Below are 27840 nucleotides of genomic sequence, written 5' to 3' on the forward strand. Positions count from 1 at the left end.
TTCTAGCGGTAAGGATAAAATTAGAAAAAGTCACATATTTACAATACCATCTAACAACTGCAGGCTGTTTTATGATGTACAGTTTTACCTAAATTATTTCATCTGATTCTATCAACAACTCCATGAAGTTGCAGGACAACTACACTGTTATATCCATTTCATAGACAGTGAATGAAAGGCTCACATTTACTCAGGGTCACATAGCAGAGATGAACTTTGAACCCTGTAATTTGCTCATCAAAGCCCATGACTTTTAAAGATACATCTTATATATTTGCTTCAGTGTTATTTCCTTGGTAGGCCCATTCTTGTAGAATGGGCAGTAGACACACAACTGTAATTGTTCATACCAATCATAAACTTTCAAAATATTGCACGAGAAGCTAAGGAAAAACTGGGACTGCCCTGCCAGACAGTTCATCATTCCAAACTCTTTGGAGTACTTCTTCCATAACTGAGTTGCATTATTTCAAAACTCTAAGATGGGTATTGTACCTTGGTCTCCCGAGGTAAAGCTAGGTCTTGGTGACAACGAATAATTCCCTGGGCGGGCGGGCGTGGAGCTAGACGCACTGCTCTTTCCTCCGTGGCTACTGTTTCCATTAGCAGCATCTGTGGTACAAAAGAGGAGCCACTCAGAACAGAGTCTGGGCGGGACACTGCTTTCTGTGATGCTGCAATTGTACGACAAACCACACACCCTAGGACTCAAAGACATCCCACTGATGGGACAGCTCAGCTGCGCAAAGCCAACTACAACCATCAGAGTAGTACCTTCAGTAACATGAACTATCATCCCAAATAATTTTCTAGGACCCTAAACGATCTTTTTTATTTAGTTAGTTTTTTGGCTGTGAGGCATGTGGGATCTTAGTTCCACAACCACGGATGGAACCCATGCCTCTGCAGTAGAAGTGCAGAGTCTTAACCATTGAACCGCCAGAGAAGTTCCCCCAAGAGATCTTTTAGAATCATTTTCAGTGACATCTTTGGAGATGGTGGGTGGAAATAAAACTTTTAAAAAGACCTTTATCATGGAAATTTTCAAATATATATATAGAGAATAGTATATGAGCTACATTCCTCCCACCCAGCTTCAAGATTTATCAAGGTATGCCCAATCCTGTTTTACTTATACTCCCTATCTCTTCTCCCCCACCCCACATATGCACATATGGGCTCTAGATTATTCTGAAGCAAACTCATTTATCATATCACTTCATCCATAAATACTTTTGTATGTGTTTCTAAAAGGACTCTTAAAACATAACTGTGATATTGCTTTATACTTAAAATTAACAATAATCAATAATTTCTTAATATTAAATATCCCATCAGTATTTGAATTTCCCCCAGTCATCTCCGAAATGGCTTTTTACAATCCTTATTCAAACTGGGGTTCTAAAAATATCCACACATTGAATTTAGTTGCTGCTGCTGCTAAGTCGCTTCAGTCATGTCCGACTCTGTGCAACCCCATAGATGGCAGCCCACCAGGCTCCCTTGCCCCTGGGATTCTCCAGGCAAGAACACTGGAGTGGGTTGCCATTTCCTTTTCCAATGCACGAAAGTGAAAAATGAAAGTGAAGTCGCTCAGTCGTGTCCAACTCTTAGAGACCCCATGGACTGCAGCCTACCGGGCTCCTCCGTACATGGGATTTTCCAGGCAAGAGTACTGGAGTGGGTTGCCATTGCCTTCTCTGGAATTTAGTTGCTCTGTCCCTTAAACCTCTTTTAATCTGTAAGATTCTCCTTTTTGTTTTCTTTTTAATTTTTAGCTTTTCCTTCAAGGCTTTTTACATTAATTTTAATTAGAGTAAAATGTTGTGCTAGTTTCTACTGTTCATCAAAGTGAGTCGGCCATATGTGTACATACATCCTCTCTGTTTTGGATTGCCTTCCCATTTAGGTCAACACAGAGCATTGAGAGGAGCTCCCTATGCTATACAGTAGGTTCTCATTAGTTATCTGTTTTACACACAGTATCAATAGTGCATATATGTTAGTCCCAATCTCCAAATTCCTCCCACTCCCTTGTTTTTTCTTTCTTGCAATTAGTTTGCTGAAAATATAGCAGAATTTCTCATTTTCTGTATTTTGCTGACTGGATATCCATGGTATAATTTGATATCTCCTCTAATTCCTAAACTAATCATCAGATATAGATACTTGCTCAGATTCATTTGATTTTTCTTTTTTTTCTGACAAGAATACCTCCTAAGTCTTGTTGTATACTTCCATTAAGAGAGGCACATAATAGCTAGTTTGTTCGCTTCTTGTGATGCTAAGATTCATCAGTGGGTTTAAGAGTTGTTAGCCTAATCCTCAAGTTATATCAGCCTTTCATACTATAGTTTTAGCAACCATGATGATTACCACCAAGATTCATAATTTCATTAATTTTTCCTTTAGCTGTAAAAACTTGGGATTCAGTTTGTTCCAGTCTATAATCTAACCAGAAGACAGATTCTGTAAGAACAAAAGTGGTCTGGATAAATTATGATGCCTAACTGTTGGAAAGTTGCTAACAATAATAGGTTCTCTTTCTCATTTTTCTTCTACCTCTCTGACCATTTCTTTTTGTTAAACACTGCCATTTTCTAGGGTTCTACCTTTAGCTCACAGCTTGCCTTACTCTACATTTCTCCTTGATTGATATCATTTACTGTGGCATGCTGGTGGGTCAGCTTTACACCATTAGTCCTGCTTTCTCTCTATGACAAATTAAATGACTGTTGAGTGGCTCCATTTGGATGCCTCATCGTTATTCCAAACTCAATACATCCTAAATTGAACTCGTCATCTCCCGGGGAGACTGCTACCCCTGCTGTATTCCCAATGTCAAGTAACAGAACCAACCACTAGCCCAGAAAGATGGAGATCAACCGAGACCCCTTCTTCCACTTCACGCTCCCATTAATCAGTCGAGTCTGCTCATTTCACATCCTGAGTTCTCCAATCTATCTCCTCCTCCCCTACCGATTTTCACCCTGGTCAAAGACCTCATTATTTCTCACCCAGACTACTGAAAGACCTGCAACTTGTATTGTCATCTCTTTTTTGCTGCCCAAATGATCTAGTCAAGTTAAAAGAAGACTATGTCACTCCCCTGTGCCGTAAGTTATAGAGTAAAATTCATGCTTCTGAGTCTGAACTCCTATGACCTTTCCCTTGTCTGAAAGTGTAGCTGCTCAGTCACGACCAACTCTTTGTGACCCTGTGGACTATAGCCTGCCAGGCTCCTCCATCCATGGGATTTTCCAGGCAAGAATACGGGAGTGAGTTGCCATTTCCTTCTCCAGGGGATCTTCCCAACCCAGGGATTGAACCCAGGTATCCCACACTGCAGGCAGACTCTACCGTCTGCACCACAAGGGAAACTTCCCTTGTCTGCATCATGCTTACTTCCTGCTTGTCCTTGAGTTCTATACTGTATGTTTCTAACAAGTCCAACCTGCCATAAGTTTCTGCATATGTCATGTTATACTGCTTCTCTCCTTTTCCTTTCAAGCTTTGCTCCCACTTTCCCCTGAACATGAAATGTCTTTCCCCTGTTCCGCTATACAGTGAACATCTCCTCATAGCTCAAGACTGTGCTCCTCTAAGAACTCATTCTTAATTTCTCCCTAAAAGGCTGTGCTAGATGCCCCTCCTCTAGGAGGTGCTCCCCTTAGGATATTATGTATTTATTGTAACCCTATGGACTGTAGCCCACCAGGCTCCTCTGGCCATGGGATTTTCCAGGCAAGAATACTGGAGTGGGTTGCCAGGCTCTTCTTCAGGGGGTCTTCCAACCAGGGGTCAAATCCATGTCTCATGTCTCCTACATTACAAGTGGGTTCTTTACCAAAGCACCACCCAGGAATTCCACCCTCTATTTACTGCAGTATACTGAAAACATCTCACAGGTCAATCTCCTCTACAAGGTTACAAGCACATTAGAAGTCAGGGATTGAGCATATTTATCTTAGTATCCCCAGTTCCTCATCATAGAAATGTATATTGAACAGAATCAATCTGTTTTGTCTCCCCTGTGTGCCAAATGTCCATTGACTCTTTCGGATCTAACAGAGAAAATGCAAAGCTTTGTATAATAATGTGCTATTGTAGACAGCTCCACTTTTGCCTTCAGCTGGCAAAGAAGGAGCTTCTGTTTTCTTCTACCAGATTGCTAATTAAACTTCTCACAAGTCTTTTGTAGACTATGTATTAACCAAAGAAATATAAGTGAGGAAAACATCACCTGCAGCAAAAGTCTTCCCTACAACCTGCAAAGACAAAGCCAGTGGCTTCACAACATTCTTATTCCGGGTCAGGTCCTGAGCTCCACTTAAATTGATTGCAGAATTAGCTGGACTGAGAACCGGTGAATCTTTAAAATGAAAGAGGTTGTTCAAATTAGAAACTAGTTATATACTCAGGAAGGAAGTTAATTCAACAAGAGTGAGCCGAGAGAGAGTAGACTGTAGAATTACAGTTATCCCTTGATCGATTTTAAGAAAGTCCATTTTGCTATACACCAGTTTTATTTTCTTTTTATGTATTTAACAAACACTCCCTAACAGGTACAATGTGCTGGGTGATAGTCTAAGCACTTTAAATATATCAATTCACCTAATTCCTATATGAACTCAATGAGGCTGTTACTATTACTTTAGATAGTGGTAGCCATTTAACTTGGTCAAAGTCACATGACGTGGCATCGAAGATATGATCATGTGTCATACTAAAAATGTCTCTACAGTTTCCTTCAAAGTCATATTTTTATGAGATATATTTATCTCTATCCAGATAAGTTTATCATTTAAAAAGTATTATGCAAGCTAAGTCATTGTAATGTTGGAAAAACAACTTGCCTTTGAAGAAAACTTGTGTTAATATTTGGAAATAAACTAGAATTTCTACCTATGTAATACCAGGGACATCCAAAAAAGAATCCCAATTTGGATTCACAAAATAATTCAACATGGAAAAATCAAATGCCATTTCAGAGGCAGGCTATGTGAGAGATAAAGACTCCAGCCAATTAGAGTTTTCTGAAATGAATATAACAGACCCCAAGTTCCTGACTCTACGGGCTTCCCCAGTAGCTCAGTGGGTAAAGAAAAAAAAAGTGAAAGTGTTATTCGCTCAGTTGTGTACTCGCTCAGTCATGTCCGACTCTTTGTGACCCCATACACTGTAGCCAGCCAGGCTCCTCTGTCTATGGAATTCTCCAGGCAAGAATACTGGAATGGGTTGCCATTCCCTTTTCCAAGAGATCTTCCTGATCCAGAGGTCAAACCCAAGTCTTTTGCTTGGCAGGTAGATTCTCTACCATCTGAGCCACAAGGGACCTGCATTTCAGTAGACACAGGAGGCATGGGTTTGATCCCTCGGTTGGGAAGATCTCCTAGAGGAGGAAATGTCAACCCACTCCAGTATTCTTGCCTGGAAAATCCCATGGACAGAGGAGCCTGGTGGACTATAGTCCACAGGGTCGCAAAGAGCTGGACACAAGGGAGCAACTAAGTGGGAGTGTGAAGTCCCTGACTACACCAGCAGAACAGTGTAATCAGGTAACATAGGAATGGGTCAGAGGAACTACTAAAACTCTGAGAGTTTAAAAAACAAAGTGTTCTGAAGAGCAGGATTCTGATGATACTACATTAGAAATTATATAAAAAATTAATGCTCATACCACAATGTGATTCCCGATACATCTAACCAGTGCATAAGAACTCAAAAGACTGAAATGGTCCCCTGCTGGCTCAGGAGAGTTCATATTCCTCTCTGCAGGTCAAACTTACACCATGGAGTGATTTTAATGCCTACAGGAAGAACAGAAGCCAGCAACTGCACACACAACATTATAAAGTCTCAGGAAACTGAAGACAGCCCAAGGTTTTCAGGTACTAACAGAGAACCGTAACTACAGGAGTCCCAGGTAACTATGCCATGTCTCTATACAGGTTGGTCATTATGTTTCAGGCCACAAATATATTGTTTGGTGCAAGATTCGTTGTTTCCTAGTTTACACTTAGAATTTTAGCATATTTCTAACAGTCCAGATAAGCATACAGGTGAAATCTGGTTAATAAATTTTAAGTGGTGGTAATTTTTTCAAGTCAGTGAATTCAGATAAGCACAGACCATCAGGTACAAAATGAATGTACAGAAATATGCACAAGAATAAAGAAACTGACTAATAAAAGCTCTTCCTATCACCATATATAGAAATTAACCAGAAATGGATTATAGATCTAAATGTAAGATAAGAGCTAAAACTGTAACACTCTTAGAAGAAAACACAGGAGTAAATCTTCACGGTCTTGGCTGAGGCAGTCATTTTTGAATGTGACACCAAAAGTGCAAGCAACAAAAGAAAAAATAGATGAATTGGACTCCATCAAGATACAATAATGTTGTGCTTCAAGAGACACCATGGAGAGACCATTGAGAGACACCACCAAGAGAACAAAGAGACAACTCAGGCGAAATATTTGCAACTCATATATGGTAAAGGACTTGTATCTAGAATGTATAAAGAATTCTTACAATTCAATAATAGAGAGACAAATAACCCAACTAAAAAATGGGCAAGTTGTTTGGAATAGACATTTCTCCAAAAGAAGATATACAGGTAGCCAATTAGCACATGAAAATATACTCAATATGATTAGTCATTGGAAAAACACAAGTCAAAACCATACTACCAACATACACTAGGATGGCTAAAACAAAGTGAAACACAACACAGCAAAATAATATTAAGTACTGACAAGGATATGGAGAAACTGGGACCTTCACATGTTGCTGGTAGGAATGTAGTATGGTGCAGCCACTTTGGAAAAAATTTCTCAGGGACTTCCCTGGTGGTCCAGTGGCTAAGCCTCCATGCTCCCAAGGGCAGGGGACCTGTGTTCGATCCCTGGTCAGGGAGTTAGATCCCACATGCTGCAACTAAGAGTTCACATGCTGCAACTAAAGATCCTGCATGCCACAACTAAGACCTGATGCAGACAAATAAATGAAAATAAAAATATATACATTAAAAAAAAGAAAACAGTTCCTCAAATGGGTATGCATAGAGCTATGACCCAGCAATTCCACTCCTAGGTATAAAATGAGAGTGAAGTAAAAACATATGCCCATGCAAAAATCTGTACACAAATGTTCATAGCAGCATTATTTACAACAGCCCCAAAGTAGAAAGTCAAGTGGGCCTTAGAAAGCATCACTACGAGCAAAGTTAGTGGAGGTGATGGAATTCCAGTTGAGCTATTTCAAATCCCGAAAGATGATGCTGTGAAAGTGCTGCACTCAATATGCCAGCAAATTTGGAAAACTCAGCAGTGGCCACAGGATTGGAAAAGGTCAGTTTTCATTCCACTCCCAAAGAAAGGCAATGCCAAAGAATGCTCAAACTACCACACAATTGCACTCATCTCACACGCTAGTAAAGTAATGCTCAAAATTCTCCAAGTCAGGCTTCAGAAATACATGAACCGTGAACTTCCAGATGTTCAAGCTGATTTTAGAAAAGGCAGAGGAACCAGAGATCAAATTGCCAACATCCGCTGGATCATCGAAAAAGCAAGAGAGTTCCAGAAAAACATCTATTTCTGCTTTATTGACTATGCCAAAGCCTTTGACTGTGTGAATCACAATAGAATGTGTGAATCACAATAAACAGTGGAAAATTCTGAAAGAGATGGGAATACCAGACCACCTGACCTGCCTCTTGAGAAACCTATATGCAGGTCAGGAAGCAACAGTTAGAATTGGACATGGAACAACAGACTGGTTCCAAATTGGAAAAGGAGTATGTCAAGACTATATATTGTCACCCTGCTTATTTAACTTATATGCAAAGTACATCATGAGAAACACTGGACTGGAAGAAGCACAAGCTGGAATCAAGATTGCCGGGAGAAATATCAATAACCTCAGATGTGCAGATGACACCACCCTTATGGCAGAAAGTGAAGAGGAACTAAAAAGCCTCTTGATGAGAGTGAAAGAGGAGAGTGAAAAAGTTGGCTTAAAGCTCAACATTCAGAAAATGAAGATCATGGCATCTGGTCCCATCACTTCATGGGAAATAGATGGGGAAACAGTGGAAACAGTGGCAGACTATTTTTTTGGGCTCCAAAATCACTGCAGATGGTGACTGTAGCCATGAAATTAAAAGACGCTTACTCCTTGGAAGAAAAGTTATGACCAACCCAGATAGCATATTGAAAAGCAGAGACATTACTTTGCCAACAAATGTCTGTCTAGTCAAGGCTATGGTTTTTCCAGTAGTCATGTATGGATGCAAGAGTTGGACTGTGAAGAAAACTGAGCGCTGAAGAATTGATGCTTTTGAACTGTGGTGTTGGAGAAGATTCTTGAGAGTCCCTTGGACTGCAAGGAGATCTAACCAGTTCATTCCGAAGGAGATCAGCCCTGGGTGTTCTGTGGAAGGAATGATGCTAAAGCTGAAACTCCAGTACTTTGGCCACCTCATGTGAAGAGTTGACTCATTGAAAAAGATCCTGATGCTTGGAGGGATTGGGGGCAGGAGGAGAAGGGGACGACCGAGGATGAGATGGCTGGATGGCATCACTGACTTGATGGACGTGAGTTTGAGTGAACTCTGGGAGTTGGTGATGGACAGGGAGGCCTGGCATGCAGCGATTCATGGGGTCGCAAAGAGTCAGGCACGACTGAGCAACTGAACTGAACTGAACAAAGTAGAAAAACCTAAATATCCATCAACTCATAAATTCATAAATAAAATACGGTATATCCATAAAATGGGGATGTTATTCAGCAGCAAAAAGGAATAAAATACTGATATACACTACAACGTGGATGCATCTTAAAAACATGATGTCAAGTGAAGGGAGGCCAGTCACAAAAGGCCACGTGTGTAGGCATATAGTCAGAAAGCAGTTAGGCATTAGATAAGGTCAGAGTGAACATGAATCATTTTATATTATTCCCTACTCTTTACCATCTTGCCCATGCTTGTATTCTTGAACTTATCAGGTATTGGCATGTTCAGTGTTTAACAGTGGTTTTGATCAACTGGGAGCAGCCCCAATGTCCAAAATTCAATAGCCTTTGTGATCTTACTCAGAGGTGAAGCTGAACTGTAGGCTGTTGTACAGAAACTGGTGCTTACACACTGAGTAAACAGCTGATCACCTGGCCCAATTGTCACTAAGACCCGATTATCTTTACCCGTGAACTTGTAAACATGGGAGCATTTGAACACTTGGAAAAATCCTTGAGCAAGTCACAGCTCTGCTCTCTGTGTTGTAGGATTTTGTAAGATCCTGTTTCGCTCTTCAGGTCATGAGCTCCTTGATGGCATTCCCAGCACAAGGTCTGCCACATCATGGCTAAAGAAACAGAGTGAAAAAAAGCCGCAACAACTTCCTTATCCTCTTTATGCAATAGCTCAATCTGTTAGCCCAAGATCACGGGGCGGGGGGGGGGGGGGGCGGGGAATTTTTTTTTTAAAGGGAGTCATTTAAGTAGCAAGTAGAAAGACTTTGGATTCTGATTTTGTCAATTACTTTTTTTTTTTTTTTTTGCCAAATAATTAACCTTTTCTGAGATTCTGTTTTGTGATTGGCAAAATGATCCTAAAACCTGCCTCACTGTAGCAATTAACATGTTTAGCAAGTACCTAGAACACAGCAGATATTCAAGAAATACTTGTCTTGCTCAGTCTTATTAAGGGGCTTCCAGATGCTTGAGACTTTAAACCTTTACAAGCCCTTTTTTTGCCCTTGGTACCTGTATTAAACTTAGACCGTGTAGATTTCCCTGGTGGTCCAGTGGCTACGACTCTGAAGTCCCAATGCAGGGGGCCCAGGTTCGATCCTTGATCAGGGAACTAGATCCCACATGTCACTGCAACTAAGACTTGTTGCAACCAAATAAATATTTAAACATAGACTACATAATTTGCTTCTTTCCTGGGGATAGTACTCTGAACCTATTTTCACATTCACACTGGCAATTAGAGTAATATTCTTCTAATAAGACACAATATTTTCACTAATGCACGCTGAGGCTGCGTCATTTATATCAGTCATATTTTACTTCTGACTTAATGAGACTAGCACTTAATTAAAACACAATCCTTTGCTCATGTCAGCAGCACATATACTAAAGCTGGAACAATACAGAGAAGGTTAGAATGGCCCCTCTCAAGGATGACACACAAATTTGCGAAGCATTCCATTTTGGAGCTTTTTAATATCTTCAGTGTCTACTTAGCTTCTTGAACATACGAGATATGTTTAATAACTGTTTTGATGTCCTTTTCTGCTAATTCTGACACCTCTGACAGTTCCAGGTTGGTTTTGATGGATTAATGAGTCTCAATATTAATCGTGTTTCTCTGCCTCTTACAATAGGCTTCACAGGTGGCTCAGAGGTAAAGAATTTCACCTGCCAATGCAGGAGGTTCTGGTTCTGGTTTCATCCCTAGGTTGGGAAGATCCTCGAGGAGAAAATGGTAGCCCACTGCAGTATTCTTGCCTGAAGAATCCCATGGACAGAGGAACCTGGCGGGTTACAGTCCATAGGCTCACAAAAAGTTGGACACGTCTGAGCCTGCACACACTCATGGGAATTGTATAAGTTCAATGTGTACAGCATTTGACTTACATACATCATGAAATGATTATCACAAGAAGTTTAATGAACAGTCATCATCTCATATAGATACAAAATAAAAGAAAAAGAAAAAATTTTTCCTTGCGATGAGAACTCTTAGGATTTATTGTTTTGACAACTTTCATATACATTATACAGCACTATTAATTATCTTTATCATATTGTATGTTATATCCCTAGTACTTATTTATCTTATAATTGGAAGTTTGTCTATAAATATTCTTGAGCTTTATTCTGGAATACAGTTGAATTGCATGTGTGCATGCTAAGTCACTTCAGTCATGTCCAACTCTGCAACAGTATGGACTGTAGCCCACCAGACTCCTTTTGTCCATGGGATTCTCCAGGCAAGAATACTAGAGTGATTGGGTAAGATACGTATTCCTACTTTGTTCCCCATCTATAAAAACAGGCAAATGACCTACGCTTGTCATCGGCTCTCCATGACTATCAGGAAGGCAGCCCACTGTTCTTGGCATGACTCCCACTCTAATAAATTCTATTTTTCTTTTTTTTTTTAATTAAAAAAAATTAAAAGAATACTGGAGTGGGTTGCCATGCCCTCCTCCAGACAGTTAAATTGCTTGGAAACAATTTGATCCTTTTGGATTTTGTTTTTCGATATTTTTAGGCTATTTTGTAGTAGTGCTCAATCTAGAATTAAGTATTCTTCATGACTGAGACAAGACTTTCTCAAGTACTCCATCCAATGCCTGATAAATTGTGAGGTTTTCCCACCTAGCTGGTTGGAACAGCCCTTATTCCTGGCCCTGTGTGAATGTTCCCTCCCACTCTTCTGGATGGAACTTTTTACCAGCCTTGATGTTGTTCAGTCACTCAGTCTCATCTGAACTTACACAATACCCATGAGTGTCTGCGGTCATGTACACTCACTACATGCCAACCACTCAACTGAGGATTTTCTAAAGTAATCCTAACAACACTGTGGAGTGGCTGTAGTTCACACTTCTGTTCGGCAGATGAGGAACTAGACTTAGAAAGATTAAGTGTTCTCAGTGTCTGCCACACAGCAATAGATACACATGGAACTTAAACCCGAATGGGCGAATTCCAAAGGGTACATTTGTAGCACCAAAATATTTAAATAAATGAGTGGGGATAAAAGAAGAATTTGCTTTAAATTTTTTAACCCATTTCTCAAAGAACTGGATAGATCTCATGTTGTTCAGTCACCGTCATGTCCAACTCTCTGCTACCTCATGGACTGCAGCACACCAGACGTCCCTGTCCTTCACCATTTCCCGGAGTTTGTTCAAGCTCATGTTCACTGAGTTGGTGATGCCATGCAACCATCTCATCCTCTGTCATCCCCTTCTCCTGCTTTCAATTTTTCCGAGCATCAGAGTCTTTTCCAATGAGTCGGCTCTTTGCATCAGGTAGCCAAAGTATTGGAGATTCAGCTTGAGCATGAGTCTGTCCAGTGAATATTCAGGACTGATTTCCTTTAGGATTGACTGGTTCGATCTCCTTGCAGTCCAAGGGACTCTCAAGAGTCTTCTCCAGCGCCACAGTTCAAAAATATCAATTCTTCGCTTTATGGTCCAACTCTTACAGTCACACATGACTACTAGAGAAACCATAGCTTTGACTATACAGCCTTGAGTAGTTTCCAAATATGCATGCATCAACTGACCCTATACTGAACATTTCAGGGAAGTTTTCGCACGGTGCTGGGGATCTCTCTGTGCGGCTGTCTGCCTTCTGGTACTTGGTCCAGTGAACTTTACCTGCTTTGGTTCCTTCCACTCAATTTAGGGGACCACTGGGCTCCACCACAGTTCCCCCTCTCTGGATCATAGACTGGAAACTGGCAGGTAAGCTGGGGCAATGCTAAGACTCACATTATTTGCTTCCTATTGCTCAGAATCAATGTCGTTTGTTGCCCGAAGGACAGTGTCCTAACAACTGTTTTTCATGCAGTTTTGTCTTTTTTCCTGGTTGTTTCAGGTGGTATGATAAACTTAGTCCCTTTTAATGCATTTTGGCCAAAAGTGGATATAGAATTGATCTTTTCAGATTTTTTTTGGGGGGATGCTTTTTTAAATTGGAGTATAATCGCTTTACAGTGTGTAGATCCTGCAGTATGACAAAGTGAATTAGCTATAATATACACATATCCCCTCCTTCTTGAGCCTCCCTCGCCCCTCCCCAGCCCACCCCTCTAGGTCGTCATAGAGCACCAAGCTGCGCCCCCTGGGCTATACGGCAGCTTTCCATTGGCTGTCTATGTTACACACGGTGGTGTATATATGTCAGTGCTACTCTCTCAGTTCATCCCAGCCTCTCCTTCCCTGTCTGTGTCCACAAGTGTTCTCTACACCTGCGTCTCTATTCCTGCCGTACAAATAGGTTCATTAATACCATTTTCCTAGATTCCATATATATGCATTAGTATATAATATTTGCTTTTCTCTTTCTGACTTACTTCCTGGGCATGATTCATCCACATGGTTTATCCACATCACTACAAATTACCCAATTTTGTTTCTTTTCTCCATGGATTTTTCAACCTTAGTCCTCCCCTCTCATCTTCCCATTCCTCTTGCCTTTTACTCTGTTCTTGAAATTTGAGGTAATTTATGAACATTATAAAGAATTTGAGGTAATATCATCTTTGTATAACCCAGCAACTGCCTAATAAAATTGTCAATAGTGAGCAGAGAAAGTTCAAATTCTGGTTTTGTTACCTTCTAACTAACTGTAACTTAGATGCATATATGTTAGGTTCTGGTCTTTATTCCTACACAGAATGCTGAAGAAAGATCAGTGAAAACCAGATCTTTCTACTGACCTACACATTCGACTTCATCCTGAGAATTTCTAGTGCTTAATTATGAAAAATATAAAGGAAAACTCAGAAATAGAAACAAACATGTTAAAATATCACTTCTTGAAATACCATATGCCATCCCTTATATGTGGAATCTAAAAGGAAATGATACAAATGAACTTACAAAACAGAAAGAGACTCACAGAAAACGAACTTATAGTTACCAAAGGGAAGGGACAGTTAGGGAGTTTGGGAAGGTCATATACACTGCTATATTTTAAATGGATAATAGACAAGGACCTATTGTATAGCACATGGAACTCTATTCAATGTTATGTGCCATCTGGATGGGAACAGGGTTTAGGAGAGAATAGATAAATGTATATGTGTGGCTGAGTCCTTTTGCTGTGCATCTGAAACTATCATAACATTGTGTGTCAATTAATTGGCTATACTCCAGTATTTTTTCCATGCTGTAACAAAAATACCTATAGAGGTTAATATTTTTTAAAAAATAATTTTATTTATTTATTGATGTTTGCCCATGCTGGGTCTTTGTTGCTGCATGGGGCTTTCTCTAGTTGCGGTGAGCAGGGGCTACTCTCTAGTTGTGGTGGGTGGGCTTCTCATTGCAGTGGCTTCTCTTGCTGCAGAGCACAGGCTCTCGGGCACACGGGCTTCAGCGGCTGCGGCACGTGGGCTCAGAAGTTGCGGCTCCAGGCTCTAGAGCACAGGCTCGATAGTTGTAGTGCCTGGGATTAGTTGGTCCATGGCATGTGGGATCTTCCTAGCCAGAGATCAAAACCATGTTTCCTACATTGGCAGGCGGATTTTGTAACACAGCCACCATGGAAGCCCTAATATATATATTTTTTTAACCTTAATAGGATTATTTCGTATGTAGTTGGACAGTGTCCTAATTTTTTTTCACATCTTTGTCCTATGAATATGCTATGATTTCTTTGTTTCTATATTAAAAGAGTGCTTCTTTTCTGTTCATCTTAAGGATAACTGCAATGAATATCTTGAGTGTCCTTTTAGGTTATTTTCTTGGCTAAGGCCTCTAAAGTGAGATTACTAGAGTAGAGGATATAAATATTTTTAATGGTCTTGTTATATATTGCCAAATTGCTTTCTTAAAAGGTCATATTGAGGCTTCCCTGGTGGCTCAGTAGTAAAAAATCCGCCCGCCAATGGAAGAGACACGGGTTTGATCCCTGGGTTGGGAAGATCACACTTGCCTAAGTCCATGCAACACAGCTATTGAGCCTGTGCTCTCGAGCCTGGCAGCTGCAACTGCTGAAAGCCTGTGAGCCCCAGAGCCTGTGCTTCGAAATAAGAGAAGCCACTGAAATGAGAAGCCTGTGCACCACAGCTAGACAGTTATCCCCATTCTCCAAAACAAGAGAAAAGCCCTCTCAGCAACGAAGATGGAGCACAGCCACACAAAAAATTATACATAAAAAAAGAAGTCATATTTCTGTCTACCTCCATCAGCCTGAGATTGTCAGTCTTATATGCTTGCCAGCACTGTATATTATCACTTAAGATGGGATATTGTGGTTAATAGAACTGATGAATGACTTTTCATTGTCATGATTTGCAGTTTCTTTATTTCTACAAAGTGCACCATTCCTCCTTATACTTGCTAAAGAGTTTCATTTTCTCTTTTGTGAGCAGGAGTCTCAAAAGCACTACAGCCCTGTCTCAGAGGAGTTTGGTCGTTGACTTTCTTCACTCTCCCTCCCATTCACTCTTTGGATGTTTATTGAGAAGTATTCCCTCTTTGGATATTTATTGAGCTGCTTCAGGAGGTCAGATATGATGCCAGGCTCTGGGGATAGAATAGGGGAAGAAGGCAAAGATACAATCCCTGCCCAGGGAAAAGCCCATGTGTTCCCGGTATCTAGTTAGTTGTGGGCAGATTTGCCAGCCCAAGGGTTCCACCACATGTGGAAAAAGGAGACTGTGTTTTGGTAAAGGGATAATTTGAATATTCATGAGGAACTAAGCTTAGAAAAACCTGCGAGAGGAACTTTGCTTAGTCTGACCTTAAGGAAGTTTAGTGGCTAACGGACAAATTGAAAGAGGAAAGGTACGCTTAAATGATACAGCTCTTTTGGTCTCTACATTTAAGATACTACAATATCTCCTTAAAGCTTGACACTTCTGCTTGCTGCATTTAGATTCTTCAGTGACCCGGAACTGATTTTTGTGGATAGAGGACAATAGGGGTCCAGTTTCAATTTTTTTCCACATGGGATACCCAACTTCTGAGCATCATTTGTTGAATGGAAAGGTTCTGCTGATCTGCAAGTCACTCTGTTAAGTAGAAAACACCCACATGTCCTAGGAATCTGTTTGGGGACTTTCTAATCTGTTTTGCTGCTCTTTGTCTATCCCTGCACCAACTCCATGCTGTCTTTATTAGGAAAGCTTCATGAGGTTGATATATGATAGGGCCAGTCCTTTCATTTGTTATTGTTCTGACTTCTTTAATACAGAAGCATAATCACTTCTCAGCCTTTTGGCTAAGATTAAGTGTAGTATCTGTCCTTATCAGTTTAATACATAAGCATAAGACAGTAAGGGGTTTACATTACTTTGAGCCATCAGTTGCTCATCTACAGGAAAACCCCATTTCATGGACTGTGCATTCGTCTCCAATAACAGGGCTACCTTCTCCACTAGGCAGAGAAGGCACAGTGCCTCAGGTCCATTAACACTTTTAGGTGTTCATGAGAATGTTTTAATTTCTTTTAAAATTCGAAGAAAAAGATGAACTTTTGGTCAAAGAAAGTGTCTTAACATTTAATGTTAATATATTCATCTTTGGGGCTTCCCAGGTGGCACTAGTGGTAAAGAACCCACCTGCCAATGCAGGAGACATAAGCGTTGCAATTCGATCCCTGGGTCGGGGAGCTTCCCCTGGAGGACGACATGGCAACCCACTGCAGAATTCTTGCCTGAAGAATTCTTGCCTGAAGAATTCCATGGACAGAGGAGCCTGGCGGGCTACAGGCCACAGGGTCGCAAAGAGTCGGATACAACTGAAGTGACTTGACACACACACGGCACTCAGGCATAGTCATCTTTATATTAATACCAATGCAGCCATAAAATAGAACTTTAAATACTTTAGGCCAATGTAGCCAGGGCCTAAGACAGTCATAGATTCATACCAGGTCCTGCCTAATAGCATCTTCTTAAAAATGACACTATCAGTCCCAGGGGCAGACTTAGGTGGCCCATCTCTATCCCAGCTTACAAGCTAATTTTTCCTTCTCATGGTAGAAGAGCATACCATCTTCAGTTGGAAAAAGAGTATGCATGAGCAAATTAACAATCCCACAAATGCTAATTTAAATAAAAATGGAATTTAAAAATATTTATTTCCAGGCATCTGCCAGGTACTAGGGTGTAGAGGGATAAATAAAATGAGCCTACAGTTTCTAGCATATAAAAAAATATAGATGAGGGCTTCTCTGGTGGTCCAGTGGTTAAGATCCACCTTCCAATGCAGAGGACATGGGTTCCATCTCTGGTCCAGGAAGACTCCACATACCGCAGAGCAACTAAGCCCATGCACCACTACTCCCATGCTCCACAACAGGAGAAGCCATTGCGATGAGAAGGCCACACGCCACAGCTAGAGAGCAGCCCCCACTCACCACAACCAGAGAAAGCCCTCTTGCAGTAACAAAGACCCAGTGTAAGCCAAAAATACAGAAATAAAGATTATTTTAAAAAGAATATAGATGGTTAATAAATCACAATAGGGAGAATGGCACACAGTTCAGTTCAGTTTAGTCCCTCAGTAGTTCCAACTCTGTGACCCCATGGACTACGACACGCCAGTCTTCCCTGTCCATCACCAATTCCCAGAGTCTACTCAAACTCATGTCCATCATATCAATGATGCCATCCAACCATCTGATCCTCTGTCATCCCCTTCTCCTCCCTCCTTCAATCTTTCCCAATATCAGGGTCTTTTCCAATGAGTCAGTTCTTTGCAACAGGTGGCCAAAGTACTGGAGTTTCAGCTTCACCATCAGTCCTTCCAATGAACATTCAGGACTGATTTCCTGTAGGATTGACTGGTTGGAACTCCTTGCAGTCCAAGGGACTCTCAAGAGTCTTCCCCAACACCACAGTTCAAAAGCATCAATTCTTCAGCACTCAGCTTTCTTTATAGTCCAACTCTCACATCCATACATGACTACTGGAAAAACCATAGCTTTGACTGAAGTGAAGTGAAGTCGCTTAGACGTGTCCGATTCTTTGCGATTCCATGGACTGTAGCTTACTGGGCTTCATCCATGGGATTTTCCAGGCAAGAATACTGGAGTGGGTTGCCATTTCCTTCTCCAGGGGATCTTCCCAACCCAGGGATCAAACCCGGGTCTCCCGCATTGCAGGCAAATGCTTTACCATCTGAGCCACCAGGGAAGCCCTATAGCTTTGACTAGATGGACCTTTGTTGGCAAAATAATGTCTCTGCTTTTTAATATGCTGTCTAGGTTGCTCATAGCTTTTCCTACAAGGAGCAAGCGTCTTTTAATTTCATGGCTGCAGTCACCATCTGCAGTGATTTGGGAGCCCCCAAAATAAAACCTCTCACTGTTTCCATTGTTTCCCCATCTATCTGCCATGAAGTGATGACACCAGATGCCATGATCTTTGTTTTCTGAATGTTGAGTTTTAAGCCAACTTTTCCACTTTCCTTTCTCCAAGAGACTCTAGTTCTTTGCTTTCTGCCATAAGGGTGGTGTCACCTGCATATCTGAGGTTATTATATTTCTCCTGGCAATCTTGATTCCAGCTTGTGCTTCATCCAACCTGGTATTTCACATGATGTACTTCTCATATAAGTTAAATAAGCAGGGTGACAATATACAGCCTTGACGTACTCCTTTCCCGATTTGAAACCAGTCTGTAGTTTCATGTCCAGTTCTAACTGTTGCTTCTTGACCTGCATACAGATTTTTCAGGAGGCAGGTCAGGTGGTCTGGTATTCCCATCTCTTTCAGAATTTTCCACAGTTTGTTGTGATCCACACAGTCAAAGGCTTTAGCATAGTCAATAAAGCAAAAGTAGATGTTTTTCTGGAATTCTCTTGTTTTTTCAAGGATCCAGCAGATGTTGGCAATTTGATCTCTGGTTCCTCTGCCTTTTCTAAATCCAGCTTGAACATCTGGAAATTCATGGTTCATGTACTGTGGAAGCCTGGCTTGGAGAATTTGGGGCATTACTTTGCTAGTGTGTGAGATGAATCCAATTGTGCAGTAGTTTGAACATTCTTTGGCATTGCCTTTCTTTGGGATTGGAATGAAAACTGACCTTTTCCAGTCCTGTGGTCACTGCTGAGTTTTCCAGATTTGCTGACACTGAGTGCAGCACTTTCACAGCATCATCTTTTAGGATTTGAAATAGCTCACCTGGAATTCCGTCACCTCTACTAGCTTTGTTTGTAGTGATGCTTCCTAAGGCCCACTTGACTTCACATTCCAGGATGTCTGGCTCTAGGTGAGTGATCACACCATCGTGGTTATTGTGGTTTTGGCTCACAAGTACAATAGCAAGGCTGAGTTAATCCTTAGTTGCAAAATAGGTATTGTTATTTTCAGTTTTACAAATGAGAAAATCCAGACACAACTGAGTGGCATCTCCCAAGCCTCAACCAATAAACATTGGGGACAGTATTTGAACACCAGGACTCAGACTCCAAGCCCTGTACAGTTTACTGTTTGGTCAGAAACAGTGCTCATTCTTTAGAAAACACTCAGTAAATTAGACTGGATTCAACCAAGGGAGAAATGTTGCCACTCCAAATGATTTCACCTTTGTCTTTAGAGCAGCTTTTTAATCTCCCTCCCCAGCTTTACTGAGGGATATCTTAACTATCATAAAGCTTACTCAATTCAAGTGGATAGTTCAGTGATTTCTAGTAACTTGACCAAGTGGTGCCACCATCACCATAAACCAGTTTTAGAACATTTTCATCCCCCAACAGGAAACCTCATGCCCACTTTCAGTTAATTTTCATTCCCTCCTTGCCCCAGGCATCCACTAATCTATTTTCTATCTCTTGCAATTTGCCTTTTCTGAACATTTCATATAAATGAAACCATATAATACATGGTCTCTTTTGACTAGTTTCTTTCACTTGGCATAGTGTTTTTGAAGTTCATTCATGATATATGATAGCAGGTATCAGTAGCTTGCTCTTTATTATTGCTGAATGATATTCTATTTTATGGATACACAATGTTGTCTATTTGTTCATGAGTTGATTGACATTTAGCTTGTCTCCAGTTTTCGACTGAATGAACAATGCTGCTATATGAACATTTGTGTGCAAGTTTTTGCAAGAACATGTCCTTATTTCTCCTGGGTAGATGGGGGTAATATTAATATTAATATCTCATTATAGTTTTGATTTGTATTTCCCTAATGATTAATGATGCTGAGCATCTTTCCATGTGATTATTAGCTATTTGTATATGTTCTCTGAAGAAATGTCTGTTCCAAATCTTTTCCCCATGTTTTGACTGGACTGTAATCTTGTTACTGAGTTGTAAGAGTTCTTCATAAATTCTGGATACAAATCCTTTATTAAATATGTGTTTTGCAAGTATCTTTTTCTAGTTTATCACTTATCTTTTCATTTCCTTAATACTGTCTTTTGAAGTGTAAAAGCTTTGAATTTTGAGGAGGTCCATTTTATCAATTTGCCCAGAAATAAATCCTTTTATTTATAATCAATTGATTATTGATAAGTGAAATTCACTGACAAAAAGACAATCTGTTTAACTGGTGATGCTGGAGCAATTGGATATCCACATGTGAACAGGTAAACTTAGATGCTCAACTCACATGACACACAAAAATTAACTCAAAATGACTAATGCAAGAGATAAAACAATAAAACTTTTAGGAAAAAATATGGAAAATTTTGTGTTAGGCAAAGGTTTTTTTCATCTGTTCTTTTTTTCCTCTCCCTCTTTATTTCTGGCTGTACCACACAGCTTCCAGGATCTTATTCTTGAATTCCTGTCCTTATTAAACACAAAACACATACGTGTGTGTGTGTGTGCAGTAAGTGTGTACAATATAGGTAGTAACTATGTAGCCACCTTCAGTCAAAACCATAAAATATTTCACCAGGATTGTTGGCTAAAATTTGAATTATCAATGACACAAATATGTTGAAAAAAAATATTCAAAAGATAAAGCAGCGAGCCAGCCAGAACAGAATGTCCAGAGCTCGGCAGTTGGAATGAAAGACAAAGCTGTGTAAATAGTAAATTAATCCCATCTTCAAATATTTTCCTTATTTGTGTGCTTTAGCAAATATTTTGCTAAAATGTATGCTTACATTTCTGGCTAAGAAATGCTGGTTACAGGCAGTCATTGATTGCAGATTAAGAAGGCAATCTCCTACAGGAGGGTAAATCTCTATCAGCTAAGGAGATGCTACATACGCTTAATGTTTGAAATGAAAATATAGGCTGGTATAAAATTCTTACAGTCTATTACTTTCAAAATACATTGAAAAAAATTATTGTTGAAGACTCCATAAATATTATTTGTCAAGAAGAAAGTTTTAGACACAAAGTTTTACTCTTAAAGGCACCATCTTCTATTAAATTCTCTGGATTGCACCTAAAATTAATAGCTAATTTCATGGTCAAATTACCATTCTCACCTCAAGAAGGGATACACAAGAATATTGACATGGCACTTGGTCACTTGTGTTCACTGTAAGTCAATTGTGAAAACTGAAGGAGCCCTTGCTAAATAAAGCCTGAATCTTGAATTCCTCTATTTGGAGCAATTTTCATTTTCAAAATATATTTCTGCATAATTAAAATGCTAATTAACATTTCACTATTTATTATTAACATTTCAGTATCTTTTCATTATTTTCAGGTACAACTAGTTATACATATTCACCTCTCCCTTATGAAAGGTAACATGTTTTATTGCTTTTATCCCTTATTTGAGTGATTTTTAAATCACTGGAGCCAACAATCAAGTACTGGAACCCTGCCTTATAGCATCTGACAAGGGTCTGGGAATATAATAAACACACGGTAAGTTTCTGTTGGAATGAAGTAAGTATTCACTACTAATGCTGTAGTTTTAAAATAGAATTTCCTTAGACCCAAGTTCTAATGGCAGAAAATATACTGCAGAATCAAATTACTAAAATTGTAGGAGACATCACTGTAACAAAAGCTAATATTTCCGTGCCAAGAGCCAAATGCCAACTTTTTTCTTACTTGAATACCTAATGACATGATGTTCTCTCATTTAGAATAAATGAGAATTTAGAATATTCTCTTCTCTCTTAAATGATAGCCTTTATATAAATCTCTTGGACAGTTTAAAGGCTAGACTTAAAATCCAGGATGAAATGGTTTTTGCTGAGTCCAGATACATAGCAAAAAATGTCCCCAAATAAAGTCATCTTCTTTATCACTGCAACTGTTACTAATATATTCTAATAATCACTTCCACCTTGAAAATAAGTGGAAACCATTTACCAGCTCATCAAAATTTCATATACATTTGGAAGAGAAATGCCAAGTAGTGCAATGAAGAAAGACAGCCTTTTTTCCAATTCGTTGTGGTTGAGTGAACTCTGGCAGAACACATATGCTATGAGGTTTGTGGGTAAAATACTTTCCAAAATACAAGTGGACTGAAAAAAAATTCACTCATACTTTTGAAATACTTTTCTTCTTGCCTAAGATACAACCTAGGCTGGTTCTGAAAATTTTTCTCAAATACTATCTTCAGGGATCTCTTCAGTTACAGCCCTCCAGCCCTTCGGCCACCTAGAAACATTAAGTCCCCCTGGAGTATTATCCTGACCTGAGTGCAGGCCTTCACACTAGAGGAATTCTCAGAAGTTTTAGACTAGTGGCTTATCTGCTCAGTTATCAGATCAGCCATTCTGTTGACCCTGCTCTGATACTGTAACGTGGCTTCAGGTCCTAAGATTTTATCTGGTTATTTGTAACCAAGCTGCAATCTTGTATTACCTGAAACTAGATCCTAGATTCTTCCACTGTGATCTCCAGTCCCGCTTTGGGATTTTAGTTTATAACCAGATTGGTTTGTAATACTCAATATAATGTTCAGCAAGCCTAGTTAGAGCCCTACCCTAGCACCCCAGTCTTCATGAGAAGGTCCTCAATAAATTCCACCTCACAGCTATGACGCAAACTTCTCTCATGGCTGTATTTCTACTCACTATCTCCTGTCAGACTCCTCTAGACACAGGTCCTAAGCTTGAGCTAAATTCTCTACCAACTGTCAGTTCCTGTCTCCTTGCCTTGCCTGGCATTGGCAGTGCTCTTTGGGATTTGGGGTCCTGGTCACCCATAGACTGACCCATCTCAATGCTGAGTTCTAATTCTAATAGTGACTCAAGTAATACCTCTATTAAAAAAAAAAAATCTCTGTTCAAATCAGCCAACTGTAAGTTTAAAATGCCTCAATAAATATACATCTGCTGCTTGAAACTGCGAAAGAAAATAACCCGTTACCTGTCTGAATGAATCCTGATTTGTATCCATTTGTTGTGCCGTTTTCTGGGGTCGCAGTTGATGACACTGAAGAGTTTGGTTTAATGGAGTGGCAAGTGGTAGAGGATTGTCGGCTTCTACATTCTAGGAAGGAATAAAAACCATAGAGAACAATATTCTGTTAAAACAAGTGATGGAGCCACAATCCACAAAATCTCTGAAATAAACTCCTGCTCCTCAAGGGGCAGCCACTTTCTTTAAGAGATCCCCCTTCCCCAGTCCTGACTCCAACAGAACGTCCAAGCTGGTGAACATAATTTGTCTTTCTAGGGCCATGTTTGGAAAAGAAAGATGATTTTGTTCCCTAGAACAGTTTGACTTTTGTTAGGCACAGACTAGTTCCCAGGAGAAAAATTACTCATAACCAATATAGTCATGCTAGTTTTATGGGTAAGACTGAGGTTAAATTATCAATAATTTATAAAAACTTGGTAAGCTTTTAAGCACCAGTTAATCTCTTGCCTGGGACTGATTTCAGTGCAGAATAGTAACCTAGATTTGGAGGCTCCTAGACTCCCTTCAACCTTAATTTATGTTCAGAAACAGAAGCAAAGAAAAATTTGTAAGCAGAGGAGAAAAATGAGAAATTTTCAAATTCTTACTATTCTCAGTTCTTATTAAAGGAAACTGGTAGATATTATTCAAAGTAATTACTGATTGGGCAACACTAAACTTCATTTTAAATGAGCCAATATTAATTGGGCTTTGGTGTAGTATTTTAGTAATACTTTGCACTGATTCAGGTAGATAGCAAATATTGTGACTACCTGTGTGGCTATAACTTCCAAACAATTTATACTATATGTTGCACCATATTAGTATTTAAAGGTAGCAGGTGAAAAAGGAATATAAATGGTTGTAAATGACAAAGCTAATTATAGTGGGTCCTTTAGAGAGCTTCCAAGTTTATTGGAGACATGCAAAAAGTAGGTGCAGTTTTCTGCACTCTTCTATGCTGTGACCTTCCTTGAAGAGCTACTATATTTTGGCCGAAAAGGATATCTCCATGTTAGGTATATTGTATACAAATATGTATTTGACATTATATACATAAATACAATTCCAAAATAGCAATGGCTATAAGTGTGAGGTTCCAGAAGTCACCCAGGATCATTGTGTCACAAACTATTTTAAAAAGGTAATTCTTTACCAGAAAGATGAATTGTCACTGAGCACTAAATAAGAACTTAAAGATACTCTATGCAACCATAAAATAGTCATCACTCTGTATCAACACAAAGTGTCATCACTTTGCCGACAAAGGTCTGTATAGTCAAAGTTATGGTTTTAGTCATGTATGGATGTGAGAGTTGGACTATAAAGGAAGCTGAGCGCCAAAGAACTGATGCTGTTGAACTGTGGTGTTGGAGAAGACTCTTCAGAGTCCCTTGGACAGTAAGGAGATTAAGCCCATCCATTATAAAAGAAATCAGCCCTGAATATTCATTGGAAGGACTGATGCTGAAGCTGAAGCTTCAATACTTTGGCCACCTGATGCAAAGAGCTGACTCACTGGAAAAGACCCTGATGGTGGGAAAGATTGAAGGCAAAAGGAAAATGGGGCGCCAGAAGATGAGATGGTTAAATAGCATCACCGACTCAATAGACATAAATTTGAGCAAACTCTGGGAGATAGTGGAGGACAGGAAAGCCTGCCGTGCTGCAGTCCATGGGATTGCAATGAGTCGGACACGACTGGAGCGACTGAGCAGGCATGCACACTAAATGCCAGAAGAGCTAGGAAGAGTCCATTCCCTCCCCCCGAGAGAGATGTATTCCACACCCCAAGGGATAAATACAATGAGAAATTTAAATAGTTTCTATTAAAAATGAAAAGCAGCAAGTCAAGGGACTTCCCTGGCGGTTCAGTAAAGGTCTGCCTCCACTGCAGAGAGAGCGGGTTACTTCCCTGATTAGGGAACTAAGATCCCACAGGCTACGTGAAGTGGCCAAAAAAAAAAAAAAAAACCAAAAACAAAAAACCGAAGCAAGTCACATAACCTGTCAGGGGTTTTATATTTTGGCATAGTCTTCTGAACTGGAGGTATTTATCTATTCCACACCTGGATTCTGAACCCTGTGTGGGTCACAGGTCACTTGTCAATATCCTAACACTCACATTCTCTTCCCACCCCCAGAAGCTGATGCTACCTTTCCAGCAGATAAGAGGTCCCTTCGACAGTACACCCTGGGAGCTTCTGACTAGGTAGTACTTTAAGTGCTTCTGCTTCTTTGGCTGGGTGGTGAGCTTCAAGTTTATGTGGTTGGAAAATTCCGTGAAATACCGAAATCCTCTTTCTCCACAGCCGATACAGTTTCCAGAAAACCCTGAAATGACGAAAAACAGTTACTGGTGGCCTTGCATGTTGTTATAATACTTAAATTTTATATTCAAAAAGGATAGAAATACTCACTCTTCGGCCTGTTAACTTCCTAATTTCAAGGAAATAATTCAAAGGAAAAAAAATAGGTGCAAAAAATTTAGCAATTATAACAGTGAAAGATGAAATAACTTTAAAATGCTCTAAAGGGATAATGATAAAGGGAATAGAATGGATAATATCATAGGATAGAATTTATATAGCTGACACAAAAATATGAAAAATATTGGACCTAGAGATACCTATTATTTCCTCCTTACAAATTCCCTTCTTTTTTAAAAATTGTATTGGTTTTTGGCTGCGCTGGGTCTCTGTTGCTGCACAGGGTTTTCTCCACTTGTGGCGAGCAGGGGCTACTCTCTAGCTGTGGTGCGCAGGCTCCTCACTGCAGTGGTCTCTCTTGTCGTGGAGCACAGGCTCTGGGCGCACAGGCTTCAGTAGTCGCGGCTCCTGGGCTCTGGAGCACAGGCTCGATAGGATAGCACACAGGCTTAGCCGCTCCACAGCATGTGGGATCTTCCCGGCTCAGGGACGGAACCCATGTCTCCTGCACTAGCAGGTGGATTCTTTACCACTGAGCCACCAGGGAAGCCCCATATTTCCTTCTTAACCTACTGGCCCTGGTTCTCCATCCTACCCACCATGTGGACTTGACTCCATAGCCACAGCTGATTAGACTGTGGACCATTATCTGACCCCATCTTGGACAGTCAGTCTCTCTCCTGGAATTTTGAAATAAATACAAAAAGAATCGGTCAGATGATACCAGACCCTGGATATGTAAAAATCTGAACCCAAGTCAGGGCTATGCCAGCTAGGGTGTGGGAGAGAGCAAACTGGAATCGTGAAGAGGAACTGGTCTCCAGATAGGAGAGTATGAACAGAGATGTATAAACTCAGGGCATTGTTCATGTTCTAGTTTTTATGAGATCCAGTTGTACTTTTTGGCACAAGTTGCCTGAAATTCCCATTTCCTCTCTATTCAAGGAGATCCAACCAGTCCATCCTAAAGGAGATCAGTTCTGGGTGTTCATTGGAAGGACTGATATTGAAACTGAAACTCCAAAACTTTGACTACCTGATGCGAAGAACTGACTCATTTGAAAAGATCCTGATGCTGGGAAAGGTTGAAGGTGGGAGAAGGGGATAACAGAGGATGAGACAGTTGGATGGCATCACTGACTTAATGGACGTAAGTTTGAATAAACTCCGGGAGTTGGTGATGGGCAAGGAGGCCTGGCGTGCTGCAGTCCATGGGGTCACAAAGAGTTGGACACAACTGAGTGACTGAACTGACTGATAAGAAGAGAAGAGAAGGACCACGGGATTCAAGACAGACTATCTTATAATGTCCCAATCTCAGAATGCTGACAATCAATTCAGAACACTTCGAAATGGGCAGTCCAACTTATTATTATTTATTCAATGATTATATGAGCACCTACCTGTATGCCAGGCATTGTGCTAAACACTGGAAAATCAGTGGTGAATGAAAGATAGTCACAACCTCCCTTCCGTTACATAATATTAGTAATTCTACATAATTAGTTTATTACCATCACTTATAGAGATATAAATATTAACATAATTTCATGAATAATTTAAAACTTATTCAGAGATGGATTGCATTCGAGGGCATTTAGCTATTTGTCTAATACCTTGCAGTTGTAGACCAAAAGAATAAAGACGTGAATGGTTGCCTCATTCACCAAATTCCTAAAGTCAACCATCCATCTAACCATTCATCCATCCACGTAGCCACGTATCCATCCACTAATCCATGCATCTATCTACCTGTCCATCCATCCATCCAACAAATATCTGTACGCTGCTATGTGCTGGCACTATTTTGGGTACCAGGTTTTAGCACTGAACAAGGAAGACAAAACCACGGCCTCCATGGGCCCTGCTTTCTGCTGTGATCATTATCCCTTGACGGAAAATTGGCTGACCTATGAGGCAGACGCAACACACTCAAAACACAATAAATATAAGAATCTTCAGCTGAAATAAAAACAGTGTCAAAAATGAGGCTTATCTCAAAGGTCCAAGCCAAGTAGTTCATAAAAAATTAATGCGAGAATTGGAATTAAAAAATTATTGGGATTAGAGTTTACCTCTTTTCCTCTACCTGTTTCCTGAGGTGAAAACCAAAAGAATGTAAGGAGGAAGAAAAGCAATGGATCTGGATAATCTTCAAAGAAGAGAAACTTCCTACTAATGATGAGAATTAGCAATATAAACGAGTAAGAATGCTATAGTCCATTTTTAAAACTCTGTATGGTTTCCGTATTAACTTTGATTCAAGACAGATTTTATCTGCTCAAAGTGCATGCTGTTACTATCACAAAAAAAATAATGTCTCTTTCAGCCAAATTACCTTTCTAGTTTTTCTAGCAATCAGATCTTTCAA

At 40.1% G+C, this 27840-nt stretch overlaps 1 protein-coding gene, 1 non-coding gene and 1 pseudogene across 5 annotated transcripts in view; 2 read left to right on the forward strand and 1 right to left on the reverse strand.

Annotated features, from left to right (window-relative positions):
- Positions 1-27840, reverse strand: part of GREB1L (GREB1 like retinoic acid receptor coactivator) — a 248531-nt gene that overhangs the window by 66606 nt on the left and 154085 nt on the right. For 2 of the 4 annotated variants that reach the window (XM_069568904.1, XM_069568903.1), the window contains exons 6-9: positions 25198-25374; positions 23008-23130; positions 4244-4372; positions 496-612 (exon numbers count right to left, since the gene is read on the reverse strand). In XM_069568904.1, the coding sequence (XP_069425005.1) occupies positions 496-612; positions 4244-4372; positions 23008-23130; positions 25198-25374 (546 nt within the window). The remainder of the gene's footprint in view (positions 1-495; positions 613-4243; positions 4373-23007; positions 23131-25197; positions 25375-27840) is intronic. The other 2 variants (XM_069568906.1, XM_069568905.1) reach the window with 1 other exon arrangement.
- Positions 10123-10228, forward strand: LOC138428561 (U6 spliceosomal RNA). The gene has a single exon (XR_011252501.1). It is a non-coding gene; the product is annotated as a U6 spliceosomal RNA (small nuclear RNA).
- LOC138428549 (U2 spliceosomal RNA) lies at positions 15962-16132 on the forward strand (annotated as a pseudogene).

The sequence above is a fragment of the Ovis canadensis genome, chromosome 23 (genome assembly GCF_042477335.2).
Source record: "Ovis canadensis isolate MfBH-ARS-UI-01 breed Bighorn chromosome 23, ARS-UI_OviCan_v2, whole genome shotgun sequence".
Classification (NCBI taxonomy): domain Eukaryota; kingdom Metazoa; phylum Chordata; class Mammalia; order Artiodactyla; family Bovidae; genus Ovis; species Ovis canadensis.